Source organism: Coregonus clupeaformis, chromosome 30 (assembly GCF_020615455.1).
Source record: "Coregonus clupeaformis isolate EN_2021a chromosome 30, ASM2061545v1, whole genome shotgun sequence".
Classification (NCBI taxonomy): Eukaryota; Metazoa; Chordata; class Actinopteri; order Salmoniformes; family Salmonidae; genus Coregonus; species Coregonus clupeaformis.
The window spans coordinates 34935227-34962949 of NC_059221.1; the positions used below are offsets into that span (position 1 = coordinate 34935227).

Sequence of the window (27723 nt, forward strand, 5' to 3'; positions counted from 1 at the left end):
CACGATTCAAAACCAAAGTTTGCAAGCAAAACCTTTGCAGTGGTTTTAGCAAAGGTAGTTGATGCAAACTAGACACTTTCGAAATGCACTCATTAAAAATAACCTTTGTGATCTCCATCTTGCTAGCTACTATTTAGTATTTTATTGAAGCAGATAAGGTAGTGACGAAGGCAGTGAGGTACAGTGGGGAAAAAAAGTATTTAGTCAGCCACCAATTGTGCAAGTTCTCCCACTTAAAAAGATGAGAGAGGCCTGTAATTTTCATCATAGGTACACGTCAACTATGACAGACAAAATGAGAAAAAAAAATCCACAAAATCACATTGTAGGATTTTTAATGAATTTATTTGCAAATTATGGTGGAAAATAAGTATTTGGTCAATAACAAAAAAGTTTCTCAATACTTTGTTATATACCCTTTGTTGGCAATGACACAGGTCAAACGTTTTCTGTAAGTCTTCACAAGGTTTTCACACACTGTTGCTGGTATTTTGGCCCATTCCTCCATGCAGATCTCCTCTAGAGCAGTGATGTTTTGGGGCTGTCGCTGGGCAACACGGACTATCAACTCCCTCCAAAGATTTTCTATGGGGTTGAGATCTGGAGACTGGCTAGGCCACTCCAGGACCTTGAAATGCTTCTTACGAAGCCACTCCTTCGTTGCCCGGGCGGTGTGTTTGGGATCATTGTCATGCTGAAAGACCCAGCCACGTTTCATCTTCAATGCCCTTGCTGATGGAAGGAGGTTTTCACTCAAAATCTCACGATACATGGCCCCATTCATTCTTTCCTTTACACGGATTAGTCATCCTGGTCCCTTTGCAGAAAAACAGCCCCAAAGCATGATGTTTCCACCCCCATGCTTCACAGTAGGCATGGTGTTATTTGGATGCAACTCAGCATTCTTTGTCCTCCAAACACGACGAGTTGAGTTTTTACCAAAAAGTTCTATTTTGGTTTCATCTGACCATATGACATTCTCCCAATCCTCTTCTGGATCATCCAAATGCACTCTAGCAAACTTCAGACGGGCCTGGACATGTACTGGTTTAAGCAGGGGGACACGTCTTGCACTGCAGGATTTGAGTCCCTGGCGGCGTAGTGTGTTACTGATGGTAGGCTTTGTTACTTTGGTCCCAGCTCTCTGCAGGTCATTCACTAGGTCCCCCCGTGTGGTTCTGGGATTTTTGCTCACCGTTCTTGTGATCATTTTGACCCCACGGGGTGAGATCTTGCGTGGAGCCCCAGATCGAGGGAGATTATCAGTGGTCTTGTATGTCTTCCATTTCCTAATAATTGCTCCCACAGTTGATTTCTTCAAACCAAGCTGCTTACCTATTGCAGATTCAGTCTTCCCAGCCTGGTGCAGGTCTACAATTTTGTTTCTGGTGTCCTTTGACAGCTCTTTGGTCTTGGCCATAGTGGAGTTTGGAGTGTGACTGTTTGAGGTTGTGGACAGGTTACTTTTATACTGATAACAAGTTCAAACAGATGCCATTAATACAGGTAACGAGTGGAGGACAGAGGAGCCTCTTAAAGAAGAAGTTACAGGTCTGTGAGAGCCAGAAATCTTGCTTGTTTGTAGGTGACCAAATACTTATTTTCCACCATAATTTGCAAATAAATTCATTAAAAATCCTACAATGTGATTTTCTGGATTTTTTTTTCTCAATTTGTCTGTCATAGTTGACGTGTACCTATGATGGAAATTACAGGCCTCTCTCATATTTTTAAGTCGGAGAACTTGCACAATTGGTGGCTGACTAAATACTTTTTTTCCCCACTGTAGTTTCTCTATGCCAAACGGATGTTCTATTACATACAGACGCTGTTAAGACGAGGCATTTGAAAATTGTGGGAGGCAACGCGGATGTCTAGAGAGACTAGGTAATGCTAGCGTGGCTAAATCGGAACCACACTGTACTAGCACCCCTTCCATCACCTGCACAAAGTCAAAGTGTGAAAGTGTGAAACTATTCTATTCAGAAACTTAGAAACTATTCTGTACCTATCCATAGAGCCATAATACTGTGGAGAAAGGCTAGAACTCTTTTCAAGCTCTCTCTAACATGCCTAAGCAATGTCTATGCAGCACTATCTTTTTGTTTACAAACTACTGCTTCCGCAGATTCAAGCCCCAAGTCTTTAGACTTTTGTGCAGACCTGGGGTTCATCTTTGAAGACAACGTTGCAGAGATAGAGCCAGAGAGGAATGTCAATGGTTGTGTTTGTGTGTCTCAGCCGGAGGCTCCTACTACATGATCTCCCGTTCCCTGGGGCCTGAGTTTGGCGGAGCTGTCGGAATCTGCTTCTATCTGGGGACTACTTTTGCGGGTGCCATGTACATCCTTGGTGCCATCGAACTTCTGCTGGTAAGGAGAGATGACTGCTATTATGTTATTGTTTTGTTTACTATCTGTTTTGTATTCCTCTGTGCCTTTTCCAGCATTGTATTTTGGGGCGAGATCACAACATTGATTAATGCAAAGGGAAGATGTGCACTCACATTTCTGTGTTATTCAGTGTAGATTGTAATGCAAGAGATGAGGATGCCGAAAGCTACCCAATAAATACAATAAATTGAAACGCATTATGTTGATATCTTTTCATTTTAGACAAATATGAAAAGTTGTTGCAATTCCTGAGTGATTTTTCCTTAGAGACATAATATCTCAATTATCATAATTTCATCCAGCGATTTTTCCTTAGAGACATAATAATATCTCAATTATCATGAATTCATCCAGCAAGCTGTCACACTCAGAGCTTTATTTAGATCAGATGCTGAAAATACTAAGTGCATTTCCTTTCATATGCTTGTTCCTTTGTTAGTGCCTTGTCTGTTCTATCATCCACCATCATAAAAAAATACATTATTCATTACGTTTCTCTGATGTCTCCAATGTTTGAGATAATGTCTGATCTCTCTTCTCACACCCTGTCACTCCCTTCCTCCTTTTTCCCGCTTCCTCCTTTTCTGACGCTTGCTCCCATTCTCTCCCTCCATCCTCATCCCTCCCTCTGTCATTTTTTAACACACCCTTTCTCTCCCTCAATCCTATTCTTACTCTCTCCTCTCTTCCCCTCTCATTTTCTCTTCCCTTCCCTTTCTCTCTCTCCCTCCATCTTTCCCTTCTCTAGGTTTACATCCTTCCCCAGGCGGCCATTTTTAAGATGGAGGGGCTAGAAGGGGCTGATATGGAGGCAGCGATGCTGAACAACATGCGCGTGTACGGCACCATTGTGCTCAGTTTCATGGCCACGGTGGTGTTTGTGGGGGTCAAATATGTCAACAAGCTGGCTCTAGTCTTCCTGGCGTGTGTCATTCTGTCCATCCTGGCTGTTTACGCTGGGGTCATCAAGACGGCCTTTGAACCCCCTGTTTTCCCGTAAGTCTGACCTGACTGAGCCTTGTGCTCTTTTCTGCTGTTGCTCACTTAAAGACTGAATCCGCATTAGGGGAAACAGCGCCACTGTTCGCCCCAGCGCCATTGTTATTGTTTTGGTTTTGTTGATAAAAACGGAGGAGAGAAGCATTCGTCATCGTGGGAGAAAGACAATTGCACTGCATATTCTGCAGTCCTATCACGCGTGGAATAATGTCCAGGGGGGGGGGGGACTGTGTTTGTTGTTTGCAGTAACTTCTTTGTTGTTGTAATATACCAAACAGACATGGGAGTTTGACCAATTCAGGTTTCCAACTTTAAAGTTGTTAGAGCTTTACAAAAAAAACTAAACAAATGTCATGATGACCCTGTCTCTGGCCATGTTTAATGTTTACTTCATTTACTCAGTCAAGCCATGAGACTTGCATATTTTGTTAATTTCTATGTTAAATGGTTTCCTAACCTCTAAATAGACCAGGGGCTGATGATGTCTTGTCTGTCCTCCCCCTACAGCGTGTGTATCCTGGGGAACCGCACTCTGATCTCCAAGGGATTTGACGTGTGTGCCAAGGTCATTGAGAGGGACAACGGCACGGTCACCACCAAGCTGTGGAAGATTTTCTGCGACTCTGAGTTCCTCAACGCTACCTGTGATGAGTACTTTGCCAACAACAATGTTTCTGAGATCCAGGGCATCCCAGGGGTCAGTAGTGGCATACTGGCTGGTAAGAGGTTCCCCATTCAGAACGTATTGTAAGCTAATGTAGTCTGTAGTAGAGAGACATACTGGTACTCCACAAGAGGTATGTAATTATTATGATGTTTGTGCATGTATTTCTCTCCCTTTCCTTTCTCTCTCTCGCTCTCTCTCTCTCCTTTCTCTCTCTCTCTCTCCTTTCTTTCCCTCTCCTTTCTCTCTCTCTCACTCTCTTTATCTCACTCTCACAGAGAACCTGTTTGGTTACTACCTGGAGAAGGGAGACTTCTTGGAGAAGCGGGGGATCTCAGCCATGCAGGACCCTGACGCTCCCATCACCAACTCCAACCGTTACGTCCTGGCTGACATCACCAGCTTCTTCACCCTGCTGGTGGGGATCTACTTCCCCTCTGTCACAGGTCAGTCACTGCTGGGGTCACAGGTCAGTCACTGGGTCAAGGGTCAGGAGTCACTGCTGGACTAGGCCAATCGTAACCCAAAGGGACAGTATGGGTACGGTATGGGTACAGGCTTTTGTTTCAGCCAAGCAGTAACAAACCTGATTAATCTAATCACCTATATTAAGTTATTATAATTAAATTAACATTTTACCTTATGATTTCAAAGTAAATACTACATTTAAAAAAGCACTGCTCATATACTTTGACTAATACTTTGCACAAGGGCACCCAAGCAAACCAGGGTTAACGCCAGTATAGGATTTCTCACATGAGAAACATAATTCCTATTGTTATATCCACTTTATAGTGACCTGGGAGTCTCTCCACAGTCCCAAATGCAGAGAGAGAGACAGAGAAATACTTTCCAGAACTGATGACACTAGAGGAGCTGAATAAGGCGAAGTTAGATAAAGTGGAATTTCTGCCAAAAACCACATCAGCGGAAAGTCTGGGGAATACATGAGTCACATTCCCACTATCATCCCAGTGGCATAACCGCCGAATAAAATGTCCATTGTGTACGATCATTTGCTCTGTGACATTAGGATTATCATGTTTTGTGAGAGCTGCTGTTGGGGATGTAAAATGGTTTGTTGAACACAGCACCAGTTTGCTGGATCGTAAAAACAACAAACAAAAAAACACAGTTGCTATTACAAGTAAAATATGAGTTTTGTTTAGGTTGCTAATCGAAAATGCTGTTTGTTTTTTTGTTGGGCCTCCACTATTTCACTTTCAGAAAGCACTTCCTTGCTAGCACAGTAAAAATAAATAAAATAAATAAGTTTAAAAAAACGTGTGAAACAGAGTGTGAAGGATGGGAATTCTTCCTATTTGATCCTGTTTCTCCCCCCCCTCTCCTCCCTCCCCCTCTCTTCTGTCCCTCTGCCTCCCAGGCATCATGGCTGGCTCTAACCGCTCTGGAGACCTGCGCGATGCCCAGAAGTCCATCCCCATAGGCACCATAGCAGCCATTACCACTACTTCTATAGTGTGTATCCTTTACTACAGTAAATACTGACAGTCTTACTGGAGCGGTCCGTGGTGCTGAAATCTGTTTTTTTTACCTTCTCTGGGACTACTGATGAAAATACGCTGGAATGTTACCTATAATATGTGTGATGTTTGTATAGATAATATGAAGCATTTGATCCTTCATTTAGGTTTAGGTTTTGTAAATGCTTAACGTTTTTTGGGAGACATTTTGTACTAAAGCCTGTAGGTACAGTGTATGTGTATTTTTTTATTTTTTTATTATGGATCCCCATTAGCTGTTGCCAAGGCAGCAGCTACTCTTCCTGGGGTCCAGCTAAATTAAGGCAGTTATATACAATTAAAAATACATTTCATAACACTTTTCACAACGCATTAAGTGTGTGCTCTCAGGTCACTACTCTACTTCTACATATCTACAATACAAAATCCATGTGTATGTGTGTGTAGAGTGTGTGTGTTAGCATGTCTATGTGTATGCCTGTGTCTGTGCCTGTGTGTGTGTCTCTTTACAGTCCCCGCTGTTCCGTAAGGTGTATTTGTATCAGTTTTTAGAAAATCTGATTCTACTGCTTGAATCAGTTACTTGATGTGGAATAGAGTTCCATGTAGTCATGGCTCTATGTAGTACTGTGCGCCTCCCATAGTCTGTTCTGGACTTGGGGATTGTGAAGAGACCTCTGGTGGCATGTCTTGTGGGGTATGCATGGGTGTCCGAGCTGTGTGCTAGTAGTTTGAACAGACAGCTTGGTGTATTCAACATGTCAATACTTCTTACAAAAACAAGTAGTGATGATGTCAATCTCTCCTCTACTTTAAGCCATCAGAGATTGACATACATATTGTTAATGTTAGCTCTCCATGTACATTTAAGGGCCAGTCCTTCTTTCTGGCACCTGACCACACGACTGGACAGTAAGTCCAGGTGAGACAAAACTAAGGCCTGTAGGACCTGCCTTGTTGATAGTGTTGTTAAGAAGGCAGAGCAGCGCTTTATTATAGACAGACCTCTCCCCATCTTAGCTACTGTTGCATCAACATGTTTTGACCATGACAGTTTACAATCCAGGGTTGCTCCAAGCAGTTTAGTCACCTCAACTTGCTCAATTTCCACATTATTCATTACAAGATTTAGTTGAGGTTTAGGGTTTAGTGAATGATTTGTATCAAATACAATGCTTTTAGTTTTATAAATATTTAGGACTAACTTATTTCTTGCCACTCATTCTGAAATGGGCTGCAGCTCTTTGTTAAGTGTTGCAGTAATTTCACTCGCTGTAGTAGCTGACATGTATTGTGTTGAGTCATCCGCATACAAAGACACACTGGCTTGACTCAAAGCCAGTGGCAGGTCATTAGTAAAGATTAAAAAATGTAAGGGGCCTAGACAGCTGCCCTGGGGAGTTATTGATTCTAACTGGATGATGTTGGAGAGGCTTCCATTAAAGAACACCCTCTGTGTTCTGTTAGACAGGTAACTCTTTATCCACAATATAGCAGGGGGTGAAAAGCCATAACACATACGTTTTTACAGCAGCAGACTATGATCGATAATGTCTAAAGCCGCACTGAAGTCTAACAAAATAGCTCCCACAATCTTTTTATCATCAATTTCTCTCAGTCACTTCACGGAATTCAAAATTACAATGCTTGTCTTTCATAATTTGGTCAGTTATACTTGGATGTGTAGTGTCGGCATTGGTTGCTGGCATGTCATGCCTAAGTTTGCTAATCTTGCCAATGAAAAAATCATTAAAATAGTTGGCAATATCAGTGGGTTTTGTGATGAATGAGTCATCTGATTCAATTAATGATGAGCTGAGTTTGCCTTTTTGCCCAAAATGTCATTTAAAGTGCTCCAAAGCATTTTACTATCATTCTTTATATCATGTATCTTTGTTTCATAGTGTAGTTTCTTCATCTTTTTATTCAGTTCAGTCACATGATTTCTCAATTTGCAGTTTGTTTTTTGTGCAGACAGACTTACAGTGGGGGAAAAAAGTATTTAGTCAGCCACCAATTGTGCAAGTTCTCCCACTTAAAAAGATGAGAGAGGCCTGTCATTTTCATCATAGGTACACGTCAACTATGACAGACAAATTGAGAAAAGAAAATCCAGAAAATCACATTGTAGGATTTTTAATGAATTTATTTGCAAATTATGGTGGAAAATAAGTATTTGGTCACCTACAAACAAGCAAGATTTCTGGCTCTCACAGACCTGTAACTTCTTCTTTAAGAGGCTCCTCTGTCCTCCACTCGTTACCTGTATTAATGGCACCTGTTTGAACTTGTTATCAGTATAAAAGACACCTGTCCACAACCTCAAACAGTCACACTCCAAACTCTACTATGGCCAAAACCAAAGAGCTGTCAAAGGACACCAGAAACAAAATTGTAGACCTGCACCAGGCTGGGAAGACTGAATCTGCAATAGGTAAGCAGCTTGGTTTGAAGAAATCAACTGTTGGAGCAATTATTAGGAAATGGAAGACATACAAGACCACTGATAATCTCCCTCGATCTGGGGCTCCACGCAAGATCTCACCCCGTGGGGTCAAAATGATCACAAGAACGGTGAGCAAAAATCCCAGAACCACACAGGGGGACCTAGTGAATGACCTGCAGAGAGCTGGGACAAAAGTAACAAAGCCTACCATCAGTAACACACTACGCCGCCAGGGACTCAAATCCTGCAGTGCCAGACGTGTCCCCCTGCTTAAGCCAGTACATGTCCAGGCCCGTCTGAAGTTTGCTAGAGTGCATTTGGATGATCCAGAAGAGGATTGGGAGAATGTCATATGGTCAGATGAAACCAAAATATAACTTTTTGGTAAAAACTCAACTCGTCGTGTTTGGAGGACAATGAATGCTGAGTTGCATCCAAAGAACACCATACCTACTGTGAAGCATGGGGGTGGAAACATCATGCTTTGGGGCTGTTTTTCTGCAAAGGGACCAGGACGACTGATCCGTGTAAAGGAAAGAATGAATGGGGCCATGTATCGTGAGATTTTGAGTGAAAACCTCCTTCCATCATAAGGGCATTGAAGATGAAACGTGGCTGGGTCTTTCAGCATGACAATGATCCCAAACACACCGCCCAGGCAACGAAGGAGTGGCTTCGTAAGAAGCATTTCAAGGTCCTGGAGTGGCCTAGCCAGTCTCCAGATCTCAACCCCATAGAAAATCTTTGGAGGGAGTTGAAAGTCCGTGTTGCCCAGCGACAGCCCCAAAACATCACTGCTCTAGAGGAGATCTGCATGGAGGAATGGGCCAAAATACCAGCAACAGTGTGTTAAAACCTTGTGAAGACTTACAGAAAACGTTTGACCTGTGTCATTGCCAACAAAGGGTATATAACAAAGTATTGAGAAACTTTTGTTATTGACCAAATACTTATTTTCCACCATAATTTGCAAATAAATTAATAAAAAATCCTACAATGTGATTTTCTGGATTTGTTTTCCTCATTTTGTCTGTCATAGTTTACGTGTACCTATGATGAAAATGACAGGCCTCTCTCATCTTTTTAAGTGGGAGAACTTGCACAATTGGTGGCTGACTAAATACTTTTTTCCCCCACTGTATTTGCCATTCCTTTTGCCTCATCCCTCTCAATCATACCATTTTTCCATTCCTTATCAATCCACAGGCATTTAACCATTTTTACAGACATTTTCTTAATGGGTGCATGCTTATTCGTAACTGGAATAAGCAATTTCATAAATGTGTCAAGTGCAGCGTCCTGTTGCTCCTCATTGTGTATTGTGTGTATTGTGAGGTCTGTGTGTGTATTGTGAGGTCTGTGTGTGTATTGTGAGGTCTGTGTGTGTATTGTGAGGTCTGTGTGTGTGTTCCTTCACTGCTCCTCTCAGACATGTCTGCCGTGGTCCTGTTTGGGGCCTGTATTGAAGGGGTGGTCCTGAGGGACAAGTGAGTTATTTCTATTCCACTCTACATCCACTTCCTGTATTACTATAGCTAGCATCGCTGCCTCATGAGTCTTGCCCATCTCAAAATCAATACTCTCCCACTAATTGTCCATGTAATCAGATGCAACACATAGAAAAACAAATAATACTCAAAGAACTTGATTGAGAATGCAAAATAGTTGTGCGCACTGAATTTGTGCCGCAATGGACAGTGGACGAGGCCAGTTGTTATGGCAAAAACACTCAATGAAAAAGGCAACTTATATCTGTCTCTCTGACTTCAGGTTTGGTGAGGGGGTGGATGGTAACCTTGTGATTGGTACCCTGGCGTGGCCTTCACCATGGGTGATTGTGATTGGTTCCTTCTTCTCCACCTGTGGGGCGGGGCTTCAGAGTTTGACTGGCGCGCCACGCCTCCTGCAGGCCATCTCCCGCGATGGCGTCATCCCTTTCCTTAAAGTGAGTAAACACACACACACACTCACACACATACACACACACTTGCACTATCTACTTCGTGGAGTGGTCAATCAGTGGACATTGGTAATTATCTGTATAGATTATACTGCATACTATTACCAGAACCACTGCTTCTACTGTTCTAATACCATCAAGACAATTTCTCTGTTTGTTCAGAGCAATGTAGGTCCACTCTCCTCAAATAGCCCTCAAGTGTGTCGGGGCTAGCAGTGATTACTAATGCATGGTCCTACTATAGTCCAGGCTCAGGTTGACTTGCTGTGACAGGAGCTGTCTGTCCCCCTCACTGATTAAATTAGGAACAGTGACCCAGACTGAGCAGACATGTCTAACGTGTGATAACGGGACAATAGGGACGATAGTGATTAATCATCCTGCAGCAAGGACCAGTGTGACCTGAATGAGAGGACGAGAAGGGCTGAAACTCCTGCAGTCCACTCAACTTTATACTACAATGTGCTGTGCTATAGGTTCAGGTGTGCGTGTGTGCATGCATGCAGGTGTGGGTGTATGTGTGTGTGTGAGTGTGTTAATAGTTCATTTATCACTGTTGTGCGTTGTCTGTAGGTGTTTGGGCATGGCAAGGCCAACGGGGAGCCTACCTGGGCCCTGCTCCTCACAGCCAGTATCTGTGAGATCGGCATCATCATCGCCTCTCTGGACGCTGTTGCCCCCATCCTCTCCATGTAAGACAACTACACATCTAATATACAGTTGAAGTCGGAAGTTTACATACACCTTAGCCAAATACATTTAAACTCAGTTTTTCACAATTCCTGACATTTTATCCTAGTAAAAACTCCCCGTCTTAGGTCAGTTGGGATCCCCACTTTATTTTAAGAATGTGAAATGTCAGAATAATAGTAGAGAGAATGATTTATTTCAGCTTTTATTTCTTTCATCGCATTCCCAGTGGGTCAGAAGTTTACATACAGTCAATTAGTTTTTGGTAGCAATGCCTTTAAATTGTTTAACTTGGGTCAAACGTTTCGAGTAGCCTTCCACAAGCTTCCCACAATAAGTTGGGTGAATTTTGGCCCATTCCTCCTGATAGAGCTGGTGTAACCGAGTCAGGTTGGTAGGCCTCCTTGCTCGCACACGCTTTTTCAGTTCTGCCCACAAATGTTCTATAGGATTGAGGTCAGGGCTTTGTGATGGCCACTCCAATACCTTGACTTTGTTGTCCTTAAGCCATTTTGCCACAACTTTGGAAGTATGCTTGGGGTCATTGTCCATTTGGAAGACCCATTTGCGACCAAGCTTTAACTTCCTGACTGATGTCTTGAGATGTTGCTTCAATATATCCACATAATTTTCCTTCCTCATGATGCCATCTATTTTGTGAAGTACACTAGTCCCTCCTGCAGCAAAGCACCCCCACAGCATGATGCTGCCACCCCCGTGCTTCACGGTTGGGATGGTGTTCTTCGGCTTACAAGCCACCCACTTTTTCCTCCAAACATAACGATGGTCATTATGGCCAAACAGTTCTATTTCTGTTTCATCAGACCAGAGGACATTTCTCAAAAAAGCGCAATCTTTGTCCCCATGTGCAGTTGCAAACCGTAGTCTGGCTTTTTTATGGCGGTTTTGGAGCAGTGGCTTCTTCCTTGCTGAGCGTCCTTTCAGGTTATGTCGATATAGGACTTGTTTTACTGTAGATATAGATACTTTTGAACCTGTTTCCTCCAGCATCTTCACAAGGTCCTTTGCTGTTGTTCTGGGAGTACGTTAATCTCTAGGAGACAGAATGCGTCTCCTTCCTGAGCGGTATGACGGCTGCGTGGTCCCATGGTGTTGATCCTTGCATACTATTGTTTGTACAGATGAACGTGGTACCTTCAGGTGTTTGGAAATTGCTCCCAAGGATAAAACAGACTTGTGGAGGTCTACAATTATTTTTCTGAAGTCTTGGCTGATTTCTTTTGATTTTCCCATGATGTCAAGCAAAGAGGTAGGCCTTGAAATACATCCACAGGTACACCTCCAATGGACTCAAATGATGTCAATTAGCCTATCAGAAGCTTCTAAAGCCATGACATCATTTTCTGTAATTTTCCAAGCTGTTTAAAGGCACAGTCAACTTAGTGTATGTAAACTTCTGACCCACTGGAATTGTGATACAGTGAATTATAAATTAAATAATCTGTCTGTAAACAATTGATGGAAAAATTACTTGTCATGCACAAAGTAGATGTCCTAACCAACTTGCCAAAACTATAGTTTGTTAACAAGAAATGTGTGGAGTGGATGAAAAACGAGTTTTAATGACTCCAACCTAAGTGTATGTAAACTTCGGACTTCAACTGTATACTCTGCTTCCCCTGAACACACTATGGAGATGGTTATGTCTTGGTAGCAAGTATAGGTTGTTCTGAGTTCTTCTTTCTCTCTCTGTGTAGGTTCTTCTTGATGTGCTACATGTTTGTCAACCTGGCCTGTGCCCTGCAGACTCTGCTGAGAACCCCCAACTGGAGGCCTCGCTTCAAGTTCTACCACTGGTGAGTTAAACAACTCAACATAGAAGACATAGCTCTCAATCTTAGCCATGGGATCATCGCCAAAGAGCGCCGCTTAGCTAATATTTTCAGGTGTGAAACAGTCTACTATAGCATTTGTGTTTTGCATTGGATAACAGGCCAGACCAAGTAGGTTCCTGTTAGGAAGCTGTTATTTACCTGAGTAGTCTGCCAGAGACACTGTGGGAATCTGGAGCCTGTCTTAGTCTATAATGATCCTCTATTGGCTCGAACGCGACAACAGCAGACAGAGAGACAAGATATCCTGTCTCCAATCTGTGACCATTATTATAAATCCTTGAGTGGTGTGACTGTCGCAGCAACAAGCAACAGACTGAGGATTTAACTTCCTGTCCCTCTCCCCCACAGGGCTCTCTCCTTCCTGGGCATGAGCTTGTGTCTGTCACTCATGTTCATCTGTTCCTGGTACTACGCCATTGTTGCCATGGTGATCGCTACCTGCATCTACAAATACATTGAGTTCGCTGGGTGAGTGAGCTTCCAACCTTGGACTACAAAGCAGAAAAAATAATATATATATACACACACTACCAGTCAAAAGTTTGGACACACCTACTCATTCAAGGGTTTTTCTTTATTTTTACAATTTTTAATATTGTAGAATAATAGTGAAGACATCAAAACTATGAAATAACACATGGAATCATGTAGTAACCAAAAAAGTGTTAAACAAATCAAAATATATTTTATATTTGAGATTGTTCAAATAGCCACCCTTTGCCTTGATGACAGCTTTGCACACTCTTGGCATTCTCTCAACCACCTTCATGAGGTAGTCACCTGGAATGCATTTCAATTAACAGGTGTGCCTTCTTAAAAGATAATTATTGGAATTGATTTCCTTCTTAATGCGTTTGAGCCAATCAGTTGTGTTGTGACAAGGTAGCGGTGTTATACAGAAGATAGCCCTATTTGGTAAAAGACCAAGTACATATTATGGCAAGAACAGCTCAAATAAGCAAAGAGAAACGACAGTCCATCATTACTGTAAGACATGAAGGTCAATACGGAACATTTCAAGAACTTTGAAAGTTTCTTCAAGTGCAGTCGCAAAAACCATCAAGCGCTATGATGAAACTGTCTCTCATGAGGACCACCACAGGAATGGAAGACCCAGAGTTACCTCTGCTGCCAAGGATAAGTTCATTAGAGTTACCAGCCTCAGAAATTGCAGCCCAAATAAATGCTTCACAGAGTTCAAGTCACAGACACATCTCAACATCAACTGTTCAGAAGGAACTGTGTGAATCAGGCCTTCATGGTCGAATTGCTAAAAAGAAACCACTACTAAAGGACACCTATAAGAAGAAGAGACCTGCTTGGGCAAAGAAACACGAGCAATGGACATTAGACTGGTGGAAAGTTGTCCTTTGGTCTGGAGTCTAAATTGGAGATTTGTGGTTCCAACCGCCGTGGCTTTTCTTTTTGTAGGGGGTAGATCAGCTTTAATATTGCAGATAGATTGTAACTTCCATCAATGTAATTGTCTGCATCACTTCCAGTGTGACTTGAATGAGAGGACGAGAGGGGATGAGACGCGGTGTGTTTGAACGGATGATCTCTGCATGTGTATTTTGTTGAAGTCAGCTCCGTAAAGGACACCTATAAGAAGAAGAGACCTGCTTGGGCCAAGAAACACGAGCAATGGACATTAGACTGGTGGAAAGTTGTCCTTTGGTCTGGAGTCGGCTAGTTCCCACCGTAAAGCATGAAGGAGGAGGTGTTATGGTGTGGGGGTGCCAGCATGGCTACCACAGCATTCTGCAGCGATATGCCATCCCATCTGGTTTGGGCTTAGTGGGACTATCATTTGTTTTTCAACAGGACAATGACCCAACACACCTCCAGGCTGTGTAAGGGCTATTTTACCAAGAAGGAGAGTGATTGAGTGCTGCATCAGATGACCTGGCCTCCACAATCCCCCGACCTAAACCCAATTGAGATGGTTTGGGATGAGTCTGACGGCAGAGTGAAGGAAAAGCAACCAACAAGTGCTAAGCATATGTGGGAACTCCTTCAAGACTGTTGGAAAAGCATTCCAGGTGAAGCTGGTTGAGAGAATGCCAAGAGTGTTCAATGCTGTCATCAAGGCAAAGGGTGGCTATTTGAAGAATCTCAGATATAAAATGTATTTTGATTTGTTTAACACTTTTTTGGTTTCTAAATGATTCAATGTGTTATTTCATAGTTTTGATGTCTTCACTATTATTCTACAATGTAGAAAATAGTAAAAAATAAAGAAAAACCCTTGAATGAGTAGGTGTGTCCAAACTTTTGACTGGTACTGTATATGCCTTCAAATTGGGGGGTTTCCCAGAGCCAAGACCCATGACAGACTTGGCTGAGTCTAGAGAGAAATGCGGTCTTTCTCTGTTTTCTTTGCAATTTATCCTGATTCTGTTGGCAGAGGGTTATCAAGTTGTATTAACTTAGGGACACTGATTCATGTGGCTGCTTTGAGAAAAACACAGGGAGTATACATTAATGTACCAGCACTCTTGTTATTCTCACACATGAGCTATCAAAAAATATATGTTAATGAAATGTAAATCAAACTGGAGATTTTCAAATACAATGGTTAAACACTGTTGGGATGTTCTCATGTTCACACTCACAGGCTATTAAACACACATACTAAGCATCAGTGAACATTTCAGTTCATTGATGGTTAATTGGCTCGAACTCTCTGCTCGGTGGTGTGTGACAGGGCGGAGAAGGAGTGGGGAGATGGTATACGTGGCATCTCACTCAGCGCTGCTCGCTTCGCCCTCATGAGACTGGAGGAGGGACCGCCTCACACCAAGAACTGGAGGTCAGTGAGTCACAGAGAGGGGTACTCACAACTACAAGATACACTGATATTATTATGCAAGCTTTAGTCATCATCTGTATCATACTGACCTCAAGGGAAATGTATTGATTATATTGATATTTGATATCATGAAATGTAAAAACAGACATTACATCAACAGGCCATGTCTATAGTATTTCTGCCCGGTTTCCAGCTTTAGTCTCTCTGTAAATCTGAATGTGACTGATTGTTGATATTCTTGCTTGTTAGGCCTCAGATTATGGTTCTGGTGAGTGTGGATTCAGAACAGAATGTGGAGCAGCCCCGTCTGCTGTCCCTGACCAATCAGCTGAAAGCAGGAAAAGGCCTAACCATCGTGGGTACCTCAGTGGTGGGCACCTTCCTCAACAACCATGCAGAGGCCCAGAAGGCAGACCAGGTCAGTACTGTCTGAGAGACACACACACACACACACACACACACACACAAACACACTGATGAATAATTGATGAATCATTTATAACACCCTGGTCTCTGCCCATGCCCTTCTCCCACTGTGTGCTCCAGTCTCTGAGGAAGCTGATGGAGACAGAGAAGGTGAAGGGTTTCTCCCAGGTGGTGATCTCCTCCAACCTGAGGGATGGAACCTCCCACCTGATCCAGGTCGGGGGGCTGGGAGGCCTGAAGCACAACACTGTGCTGGTCAGCTGGCCACGCACCTGGAAACAGGCAGAGGACAACCTGCGCTTCAGGAACTTCATCGGTGAGTTACAGAGGTGGTCAGAGGGGAGGTTTTTCATTATGCTAAGTATGCTTTGGGAAGGTTTTGGGTGCTATCCTCATTATATGCTAACTAATGTTCAACACCTCTGCAGAGGTGGTTAGGGAGACGACTGCAGCCAGCATGGCTCTGTTGGTCCCTAAGAACATCGCTGCCTACCCGTCAAACGGAGAGCGCTTCACTGAAGGCCACATTGATGTGTGGTGGATCGTCCATGATGGAGGCATGCTGATGCTGCTGCCCTTCCTTCTCTGCCAGCACAAGGTGGGATCCCACTTTGGGATTTGGAGAGATAACACGTTTTTCAGTGTTTGTTATTGAGCGATCAGCCATAGACTTCCTTGCTTTGACAGGTTTGGAGGAAGTGTAAGATGCGTATCTTCACCGTGGCCCAAATGGACGACAACAGCATCCAGATGAAGAAAGACCTGATCACCTTCCTGTATCACCTGCGTATCGATGCCGAGGTCGAGGTGGTGGAAATGGTGAGACAAAAACGTTTGATTTTTTAAAACTTATATGCTCCATAAGGTGATTTGTTGGTGAGAGCAATGGCAGTTCAGTCAAATAATGTGCAATGATATGTTTTAACACCCATTTGCCTTTTTAGCATGACAGTGACATCTCAGCCTATACATATGAGAAGACCCTGGTGATGGAGCAGCGCTCCCAGATCCTCAAACAGATGCACCTCACCAAAAACGAGATGGAGAGAGAGGTAAGCCCTGACACATCCCACCTCTAATGTATAATTCATACATAGGTAACTGACTAGGATTTCATATTACCAGTGTGGTTGTTAGCGATCACTAAACAAAGCCATAGTGGCCAAAAGGAAGCTCCTATGGTTTATCTAATACCTTTTAGTACCACTTGTGTTGAATAAAACAATGCCCTTATAGAAAATCTGAAGGTTTTTTAGCTCACCTCTACCTTGTTATTTGAATTCAACCAGCCATCATCACTCACTGAATTTGAAATGCCAGCAACAGGGCAAGGCAGCAGGGGAATTATTATAATTACTGAGCTAGGTTTAAAATGTAATCTGTGTGTCTGCACTTGCACGGTCTGATCTGTCTCATTAATCAAGAAAGCAGACTGAACAATAATAACATCAGATAAGATCAAGCATGAGGACTTACAGAAAAACCTGTGTGATCTTACAATGACGTTTCCACTTCACAAACAAGTATTCATTCTATAATGTCATGCTTTTCAAAAATGTACTGAAAGACACACGCTACAGATTTGTCAACATATGCATCTAATCTGGCTTTGCATTGAGCTATCCACCCCTCAGATATAATCTGTCAAGTATTGACACATTGCTTCTCTATGATTTTCGGAAGTGTTGTACCAATCATTTACATCTCTGGACTCAAAGTCTAATGTTTGAGCTCGTGGTCTCTCTTTAAAACCCTTGCTGCTTTGATTTCCACAGATCCAGAGCATCACTGATTCATCCCGTGGTTCTATCCGTCGTAAGAACCCGTCTAACCTGCAGTCTCAGCAGAGCAGTGAGGAGCCGGCAGGAGTCAGCATGGAAGAGAAACCAGAGGAAGAGGTACAGAAGTGTCCTCATACCTAACTCTCTGATCAACCTTTGTACTATGTGTAAAGGATGTCACTCTGCTTGCTTAGCGAGCACCGATTCTTCCTGATTCGGCTCACACCTAGGCTCCAACCCAGGACCTGTGCCTTGCTTGCACACGAGACCGCCCTCCTAAAGTATCTTACCAGTGAGTGCCATGCGAAAAGCTAGCTCTTCGCTGGCGCAAGTGAGGACACTTCAGGCTGAGGAGTGAGTTTCACACATCCCCATGTGCTACATTCACCCCTAAAACTTACTCAATAGCAACCCCAGTGTTGAGCTGAGCACAACTGTAGATCCGAGTCCCTAGGCACCACTGTAAAGGAAATCACGCTGCTTGCTTAGAGAGTACCACTTCCTCCTGATTTGGCTCACACCGAGCCTCAAACCCAGGACCTGTGCCTTGCTAGCACACGTGACCGTCCTCCTAAAGCGTCTTACCAGTCAGCGCCACGCAAAACGCTAGCTATTCGCTGGCGCAAGTGGGGACACTTCAGGCTGAGGAGTACGTTTCACACATCCCCATGAGCTAAATGTGCACTACTCTATCTGTCTTTCATTCTGCTGTGTTTAAATGTTCCTATTATTTCTCACCTTCTCTCTCATCCACTGCATTTTTCTTTGTTCGATGTCTGTCATCTCTAGGCCTACTGCATTACCTCATCCTCTATCAAAATGCCAATTCTCTCACTTTGACATTGTCCTCTGGCGTGTAGCATTTTAAGGGGACCTTTTCCTCTACAGCATAAAGAAGGGATATGACAGAACAGCATCTTACCTAGTTGCTTTGCTACAGTGCCCCAATTGTGCTTTCAATTCACCGTCCAGTGGTGGTCTGGTCTTTTTATTGCGTCACCCCAACTGACAGGTGTCTCTTTCTTTTCTTCACCCTGTCACGTTATCGTGTGGTGTCCCTCTCTTAGTCTGTGGCTGTCTCCCGCCCTAAACAGGTGCAGCTGATCCACAATAAGAATGCTACCCCCACGTCCCCCACTACACCCGCAGGGAGCGCTGCCACCCCCGGGTCGGAGGTGCAGATGACCTGGACAGACAAGGCTGAGACCCAGGCCACAGCATGTCACCCAGAGCAGGGTGGGGTCAAAGACATCTTCAACATGAAGCCGTGAGTCTGCTGTCACTTTCACTTTCAATCACCTGTCCAAAGGCTTGTGTGGACTTCCGCTACGCTCTTAGAAAAAAAGGTGCTATCTAGAACCTTAAAAAGGTTATTCGGCTGTCCCCAGAGGAGAACCCTTTGAAGAACCCCTTTTGGTTTCAGGTAGAACGCTTTTGGCTCCATGTAGAACCATTTTGGGTTCAATGTAGAACCCTTTCCACAGAGGGTTCTACAGAGGGTTCTAAAAGGGTTCTACCTGGAACCAAAGAGAGTTCTCCTTTGGGGACAGCCGAAGAACCCTTTTGGAACCCTTTTTTCTAAGAGTGTACTTCTAAAGTAAATAGAAAATAAGGACAAAGTATTTATAGGTTGTTACTGTTGGGGGGTGGCTGTGGTTTATAAGCTAGTTTCAGGGGTGATACCACAAAGGTTTGAAAGGCTTTGAGTGTCATCCGCACAACACAACTTCTCAATGTAAGTCCAGTATTGTAAAGAGTCATCTCTGCATTGTCATTCTCTTCCTACCATGCTGCAGGGAGTGGGAGAGCCTGTAAGTATTATATTGTCATGATGTTTCAATGTTTTCCATGCATGTTGTGAAATAGCAGTAATGATGCAACATGCATCCTGTACTGTACTCCTGTCTGTCCCTTCAGGAACCAGTCCAACGTGAGGCGCATGCACACAGCACTGAGGCTCAATGAGGTCATCATGAAGAAGTCCAAGGAGGCCAAGCTGGTGCTGCTTAACATGCCTGGACCACCCAAGAACTGCATGGGAGAGGAAAACTGTATCCTATCACATCTTTGGCATGATATGTTATATTATAGACTTCTTTATTATATAACTTAATATTATAACAATACATAGCTTCTGTCATAAATGTAAGTGAAACCAAAGGGCTCAACAGGATAGATAGCATGAATAGGCTACAAAAGCCAGTTGTGAAAACTTGCTTATTCCTTAACTCTAATCCTCTCTCAGATATGGAGTTCCTGGAGGTCCTCACCGAGGGTCTCAACCGGGTCCTCCTAGTACGTGGTGGTGGACGCGAGGTCATCACCATCTACTCCTGAGAAACCTCAAACCCCTTCACCTTGCATCTTAATGGTTTATGGCCCCTGCTTCCACTCCCCCTGCACCTTTACTTCAGTCATATCCCTGACATCCCACCAACACCCCTCCACACACACCCCCATCCCATAACATATCAGCTGACTTTGCACTACGTAGTTAGTACCCCCCAAGGCACCAGCTGAATTCTCATTGACTCTCAGTCACCTCTACCAGCATCATGTCTGCTCCTCTCATCATCTAGAAAGCTGTGGCATCAAACCGGTTTAGGTTCTTCAATGGCTATCAGATCACTAGATGTCAAATGGCACATGAGTTTCTTCTTATACAAAGGAGTGGACATATTCAAAAGACAAATGATTCCCCAAACTAAAGGTCATTGTTTGGTAGACCAGACGTTTTTTCTCTGTTTGTCCTTGTGTTTTATTTTACCTGTCTGTCAATCTTGTTGCTTTTTTTCTTATTTTTGTAGGAATGTGGGTTACTTGCAAGAGAAGGATGGACATCTTCTCATTGCTGGTCTATTTAAATGTATTTATTTATTCATTTATTTTGAGAAAACAGTTAATATGTTTTTTGTTGTGCATTTGTTGTTGTGCATTTGGTTGTTTATGTTTTGTACGATATGATGTGTTGAAGACATTGAGGGAAGGTCGAGAATTCATCTGTCATCATCAACATGTCTTCCTATGGATTGTCACCTTGAGAACAAGGTCAGTTGAGGACACCTGAGGAGCAGCGAAGTCTATTACATTCTGAAGGAAGGAAAAGAGAGAGAGAGAGAGAGAGAGAGAGAGAGAGAGAGAGAGAGAGAGAGAGAGAGAGAGAGAGAGAGAGAGAGAGAGAGAGAGAGAGAGAGAGAGAGAGAGAGAGAGAGAGAGAGAGAGAGAGAGAGAGAGAGAGAGAGAGAGAGAGAGAGAGAGAGAGAGAGAGAGAGAGAGAGAGAGAGAGAGAGAGAGAGAGAGAGAGAGAGATCATACCAGTTAGTTCACAGGCGGGAGTTGAAATTCACTTAATGAATTGAATACATTTAATATGTCATTGAACTGACTCAATTAGGATGGAGTTGGTGTTGACCCCAACCCTGGCTTTTTTATACTGTGAAGAAAACAGTACAGTTAGATATTTGAAGTTGCTAAGAGACACATCATGACCTCAACCTTTGACTGCCCCACCCCCCAAGCTGATTATTGTAAATAGTGTGCTTTGTCTACTCATTTAATACATATTACTACTAGCTGTACCTTGTTTAAGGCCTAGTGCTGAAAATACTTTTAGGTGGCATAAACTATTGTTATAACAGTGATAGGACTGTAAGAAGAAACCCTGAAAAATGTATTGATATAAAGTAGATATGAATTGCAAGAAACTACTGTGTTATAATCTAAAACAAAATTCAATTTGTTTAATACTATCATACCAAATGGCAAACATTTGAATATATTACCATGTAGTAGTTTACATTAGAAAATGTGAATTGCTAATTTAGAGACACTCAGAAAAACATGTTTGTGATAAATTGATATATTTTTAGTAAATACATCTGATTTTCTTTATCATCATTTGGTTTACACTAATTCCAGTCTAGAAATGTGAATTCTATAATTCTTGCCAAATACAAATATACAAATTGTGCCATATGAAAAGAAATAACTTTTTGATACAAACCTCTTTGTAGTACCAAGGGAAAACTGTGTATTGAATTGACTATGTTTTAGGTGGAATTTAGCAGTGAAATTACAACTGGTTTGAATGGATAGTTTTGAACCCAGCATTACTGCGTATCTTCACAACCTTGTACTAGAATGGGAAGAAACAATCATTTCTTTTCAATGTGGCACAGCCATTTATTTGCAAAATATAATATTACTGTCAATTCCTAAGTTCTGCACATTTACAAGGTCATGTCTAAAGCATCAACCCTGAACTAATACATTCATCATTAATTATTTTTGTAAACAAATATTATATGGAAATAGATACATATGTGTGCACACAGGTAGACCTTATATTTGCAAGTAGTTCACATATTAGTTTCTGTGCAGAGGAGGGCACTGTTCAACATGTGGTAGAAACATAGGATATATTATATAAAGTCTATCTATATAAAGAACTCAATTATTTTTTGTATTATATGTTTTCAAAAGAAAATGATAGAATTTTATTTATTGAATAGTTTACGTAAAACCTGGATATTTTGTGTGTAATGTGCACTGTATTTATGTGAAGGATATTGTTTATCTAACATATTATGACATATTATAGAGGTTCTAACATTTCAAAAGCTGCTATACTGATCCATGTGTAAATATTGAACCAAAAACATATGGGGGAGTAGGAAGGGTATACAGGGTTGGGGTTACTTGAATAGCAAGGCAGGGTTGTTTGACACTAGTCAGTGGTTTTCAACACCAACATCTCCACTGAGCATTATTTTGTTGGAGCAAATGTAGCCTACTTCAGGATCAACATTGACAAATAATGCTCAATATTAAGTTTAGATTGAAGACCTGAAACAATAATTTGAACTTGTTATCTAAGGGCGGTTCTATGGGCAGATATAAAATATAGAGAGTTTATTTGAGATATAAAATATTCAGGTGTTTCCCAAATAGATTTTAAAATATGCTGAAATCAGTGAGGGGACCGAGCTTTTTAGGTGTTTGACTGGTCACTTAGATCCCAGTAAGACACTCCAGTTTTGTTTAAAGCTCTTAGCTGGGGAAGAGGTGATTAGGTCTGGGGACCTTCTAGAAGATAGTGGTAAATAGTTATCTTCACTCAGCACACTTAAGTGTCACACAAATACTACCTACAATCAAAATAATATAAAATATTTCCAAGATTTAGCTATACAGTCTATATAACTATTTAAGTAAAATCTAAAATACTATAATGTATATACAGTAACTCGAAATATTACTATGATATGGCTTGTCTGAAAGATGACGGTTGAAAACAATGTATTTATATTTCGGTTTGCATGGTGTTTGTAACAGTAGTTTCATATGATCTTCTTTCTTTTTATTCTCGCTGAACTCTTATTTGGATTGAATATTGCATAAAGTAAACTGTCCAAAGTTTATCTTTTTGAGCTCAAAATAGGTAATTGTTTAGTCTCGGAAATCCCAGACACAGCTGGAACATTGTTTACATTGTTGGAGGCAACCCGCCTGCCTAGGGAGACTAGTAATTGATTCAATATGTTTGGCCTCAGTCGTCAATTAACTAAAGAAAATATTAAAAGGTATGGAGATTTGGAATATGATTTTTTTGTGTCAACTGGTGATCTATGCATTACAAACCTACTGTACCAACCTAAAACATAAGACATTTCTTGGACATATATTTTGTCCGAATATGAGCAAAGTTCAGCTCATATCAACAGTTTGACATGGGTGAAAGATGTTATCTGGGCTTGGAAGGACACTGCTTAGCCTACTGTTGTTGCATGAAGCTGAAGTGTCAATTGCTGCAATCTTCTGAATCAAGTAGATCCATAGCTTTTGTGTGTGTGGAGTTATTGGGTACATGAGATGATGAGTGTTGGAGCCATAGAACTATAATATATATATGGTTGGAAAATGGCTGTGTGTTGGCACATGGATGTACGTTGTGCAGATCATCTGTATATTTGGCTACAGTATGTGGTTTCTATAGACACGTAACATCCTCCCTTATAACCAACCAACCTACTGATCCACCAGCAGTGTGACTGTGGTAGTTATTAATATTATCAAAGACAACAAAACCAGGGCTTCCACCATTGGCAGAGGTCAGAAAGACCTTTACAGTATGGTATTATATTCACGTGTTTGATGACTCCATCTCTAGAAGGGATGTCAGTGACAGAATGGCTGCAGTAAAGCTACCGTCCTTCAGGTGTTTCCCCAAGTATCATGTCCCAATATCAGGGCTGTCAGAGTTAACTTAAGTTAACTTTTTGTAATTTCAGTGTACTAATTAATCGCATTGTCTTGAAACGTTCAAAATACATAATATATATATATATATATTTAAAAACAACAATGCGATGTCAAAACAAGTTGACATTGATGATGTTAAAGAAAGTGTGCTTTATCAATGTACCTGATTTTGCTTACTGTTACTTTGGACAAAATCAAGACATCAATATTATTGTAATCCCTTTTGTATAAAAACAAATCTTAAATTACAGCTTAATTTGAGCAAATTCTGAATTTGCGATTAATCACAGCAAATCCTGCGATTATTTGATTAAATGTTTTTAATTGTTTGACAGCCCTACAATATACACTGAGTGTACAAAACATTAGGAACACCTTCCTACTATTGAGTTGCATCACCCCCTTTTGCCCTCAGAACAGCCTCAATTCGTCGGGGCATGGACTCTACAAGGTGTCGAAAGCATTCCACGGGGATGCTGGCCCATGTTGACTCCAATGCTTCCCACAGTTGTGTCAAGTTGGTTGGATGTCCTTTGGGTGGTGAACCATTCTTTATACACATGGGAAACTGTTGAGCGTGAAAAACCCAGCAGCGTTGCAGTTCTTGACACACTCAAACCAGTGCGCATGGCACGTAGTACCATACCCCGTTCAAAGGCACTTAAATCTTTTGTCTTGCCCGTTCACCCTCTGAATGGCACACATACACAATCCATGTCTCAAGGCTTACAAATCCTTCTTTAACCTGTCTCCTCCTTCATCTATACTGATTGAAGTGGATTTAACAAGTGACATCAATAAGGGATGATAGCTTTCACCTGGATTCACCTGGTCAGTCTGTCATGGAAAGAGCAATGTTTTGTACACTCAGTGTACATTAGAATCCTTCTCTAGAGCAAAAAAATATGTCAGATAATCTACATTTTTTAACAAACAGGGTGTGAAAAGGGCTCTCGAATCCATGTATCCTTACCCTGTTACATTGGACCTTGCCTTGCGCAGACTACTTTGAAGCTATGAAAGTGTTAATCAGGAACGCACTTCTGTTTACAACCCTGTAAAATAACCTGAATAAACTCAGCCAATTTGTTTAGACCACTGATTCATTCATGTAGAATCCAAAATGTTATATTGCTGAGAGGCTATTTGTGTCAGTCCAAAGCAGGGACAGGCTTTTCACTGTGATAGTTCTAGCACATATGTACACAAGTGTGAATAATTGTGATTTGTTCAATGCATGCACGTAATGTATACCGCAGTGTGTTTCTGCAATTTAATATTCAGCATTTATATTATTTATATTATTTATTAGCTAAAGAATTTGGCCACAAGTAATTGTGGCCACAAAAAGTAAATCACAGGGGAAATATAACTGCAATGGTCCGACTGTACATATTTGCTCAATAACTGTTGATACATGTTGATTTAGATTAGAAAATGAATCATTAAGAAATAATTTAACTAAAACACTGAGTTTTGCCCCCCAAAACAATTATGCACTGGAAGCTGCTGCATATGTCAGCAGATTCCAGTGTAATCATTAAAGTCACAGGGGAAATACAACTTTAGTCAATCATAACCCTTGTGCAGGGCTCTTCAGTCCAAGGAAATCTACACACATAATTATATTCATAGATCCTTCCTCTACATCTGTGTCTCAAATGACACCCTTTATTTGCAATGTTGTGCACTTTTGGACTTGGTCATAATCTGTGCACTATATGGTGAATGGGGGTCATTTGAAATAAAACCCATGCTGCCATTTTAAGTACAAGCTCCAACTGCTGTACTGAACTTCCACCCCTTATTCTCCTGAAATACCAATTGTTTTTCATACTGACCGACTCTTGATTAAGCAAGGAACTTTTTTGTTGTTTTCACTGAGGACAATGCATAGTGTGAGGGGGATTTTGTAGCTTTTACTGAGAATGGACAACTGTGTGTTCTCTATTCTGATTCCCTAAGACTTTAGAACCTAGTATATGCATGTAGATGTGCCGTTTTCATGAGAGTAAAGTAAACCTCAACACAGTGTATTAATGTTGAATAAGCCTCCTTTTTTTTCTTTTTTTTGTGCAACCCTCATGATTCCTTCATCATCTCGAGAAGTGTGAGCACTTAGCACAAGCACGAGAAAAAAAACAAGAGCTAGTGTTTCTAAATCTTCACGTATGATACTGTATTTATACTTGGTCCAAAAGAGCATTGTAATGCATTTTTAAAGGTAGACATTTATGTAGATCTATGAATAGCTATCTTGATTAGTAGGTGTTTTGTGTTCACAATTTTATGTTCCCTCTCCTAGGAACAAGAGAGTGATGATGTAGAAAAAAAATGTGGTGACGTGTTCAGAAACAGTGAGGGGAAAAAGTATTTGATCCCCTGCTGATTTTGTACGTTTGCCCACTGACAAAGACATGATCAGTCTATAATTTTAATGGTAGGTTTATTTGAACAGTGAGAGACAGAATAACAACAAAAAAATCCAGAAAAACACATGTCAAAAATGTTATAAATTGATTTGCATTTTAATGAGGGAAATAATTATTTGACCCCTCTGCAAAACATGACTTAGTACTTGGTGGCAAAACCCTTGTTGGCAATCACAGAGGTCAGACGTTTCTTGTAGTTGGCCACCAGGTTTGCACACATCTCAGGAGGGATTTTGTTCCACTCCTCTTTGCAGATCTTCTCCAAGTCATTTAGGTTTCGAGGGTGACGTTTGGCAACTCGAACCTTCAGCTCCCTCCACAGATATTCTATGGGATTAAGTTCTGGAGACTGACTAGGCCACTCCAGGACCTTAATGTGCTTCTTCTTGAGCCGCTCCTTAGTTGCCTTGGCCGTGTGTTTTGGGTCATTGTCATGCTGGAATACCCATCCACGACCCATTTCCAATGCCCTGGCTGAGGGAAGGAGGTTCTCACCCAAGATTTGACAGTACATGGCCCCGTTCATCGTCCGTTTGATGCGGTGAAGTTGTCCTGTCCCCTTAGCAGAAAAACACCCCCAAAGCATAATGTTTCCACCTTCATGTTTGACGGTGGGGATGGTGTTCTTGGGGTCATAGGCAGCATTCCTCCTCCTCCAAACACGGAGAGTTGAGTTGATGCCAAAGAGGTTGATTTTGGTCTCATCTGACCACAACACTTTCACCCAGTTCTCCTCTGAATCATTCAGATGTTCACTGGCAAACTTCAGACGGGCCTGTATATGTGCTTTCTTGAGCAGGGGGACCTTGCGGGCGCTGCAGGATTTCAGTCCTTCACGGCGTAGTGTGTTACCAATTGTTTTCTTGGTGACTATGGTCCCAAGGTGTAGTTCTGGGCTGATTCCTCACCGTTCTCATGATCATTGCAACTCCACGAGGTGAGATCTTGCATGGAGCCCCAGGCCGAGGGAGATTGACAGTTCTTTTGTGTTTCTTCCATTTGCGAATAATCGCACCAACTGTTGTCACCTTCTCACCAAGCTGCTTGGCGATGGTCTTGTAGCCCATTCCAGCCTTGTGTAGGTCTACAATCTTGTCCCTGACATCCTTGAGGAGCTCTTTGGTCTTGGCCATGGTGGAGAGTTTGGAATCTGATTGATTGATTGCTTCTGTGGACAGGTGTCTTTTATACAGGAAACAAACTGAGATTAGGAGCACTCCCTTTAAGAGTGTGCTCCTAATCTCAGCTCGTTACCTGTGTAAAAGACACCTGGGAGCCAGAAATCTTTCTGATTGAGAGGGGGTCAAATACTTATTTCCCTCATTAAAATGCAAATCAATTTATAACATTTTTGACATGCGTTTTTCTGGATTTTTTTGTTGTTATTCTGTCTCTCACTGTTCAAATAAACCTACCATTAACATTATAGACGGATCATTTCTTTGTCAGTGGGCAAACGTACAAAACCAGCAGGGGATCAAACTTTTTTCCCTCACTGTATGTCTGTGTCTGCAGTGTG

The 27723-nt window shown here is 41.9% G+C and overlaps 1 protein-coding gene across 3 annotated transcripts in view; it reads left to right on the plus strand.

The window, feature by feature from the left end:
* The window catches only part of LOC121545357 (solute carrier family 12 member 5-like), a 144100-nt gene that overhangs the window by 105575 nt on the left and 10802 nt on the right, over positions 1-27723 (plus strand). Inside the window, exons 6-26 of one of the 3 annotated variants that reach the window (XM_045209551.1) lie at positions 2242-2372; positions 3142-3389; positions 3900-4111; positions 4335-4502; positions 5441-5539; positions 9416-9473; positions 9757-9931; positions 10520-10638; positions 12355-12453; positions 12841-12960; positions 15200-15304; positions 15554-15722; positions 15851-16046; positions 16159-16328; positions 16418-16549; positions 16675-16782; positions 17506-17628; positions 18579-18778; positions 19308-19322; positions 19429-19562; positions 19757-20011. In XM_045209551.1, coding sequence (XP_045065486.1) covers positions 2242-2372; positions 3142-3389; positions 3900-4111; positions 4335-4502; positions 5441-5539; positions 9416-9473; positions 9757-9931; positions 10520-10638; positions 12355-12453; positions 12841-12960; positions 15200-15304; positions 15554-15722; positions 15851-16046; positions 16159-16328; positions 16418-16549; positions 16675-16782; positions 17506-17628; positions 18579-18778; positions 19308-19322; positions 19429-19562; positions 19757-19848 — 2873 coding nt within the window. In that variant the 3' untranslated portion in view covers positions 19849-20011. Of the gene's footprint in view, positions 1-2241; positions 2373-3141; positions 3390-3899; positions 4112-4334; positions 4503-5440; positions 5540-9415; positions 9474-9756; positions 9932-10519; positions 10639-12354; positions 12454-12840; positions 12961-15199; positions 15305-15553; positions 15723-15850; positions 16047-16158; positions 16329-16417; positions 16550-16674; positions 16783-17505; positions 17629-18578; positions 18779-19307; positions 19323-19428; positions 19563-19756; positions 20012-27723 lie in introns of those variants that run through there. The other 2 variants (XM_045209552.1, XM_045209553.1) reach the window with 2 other exon arrangements.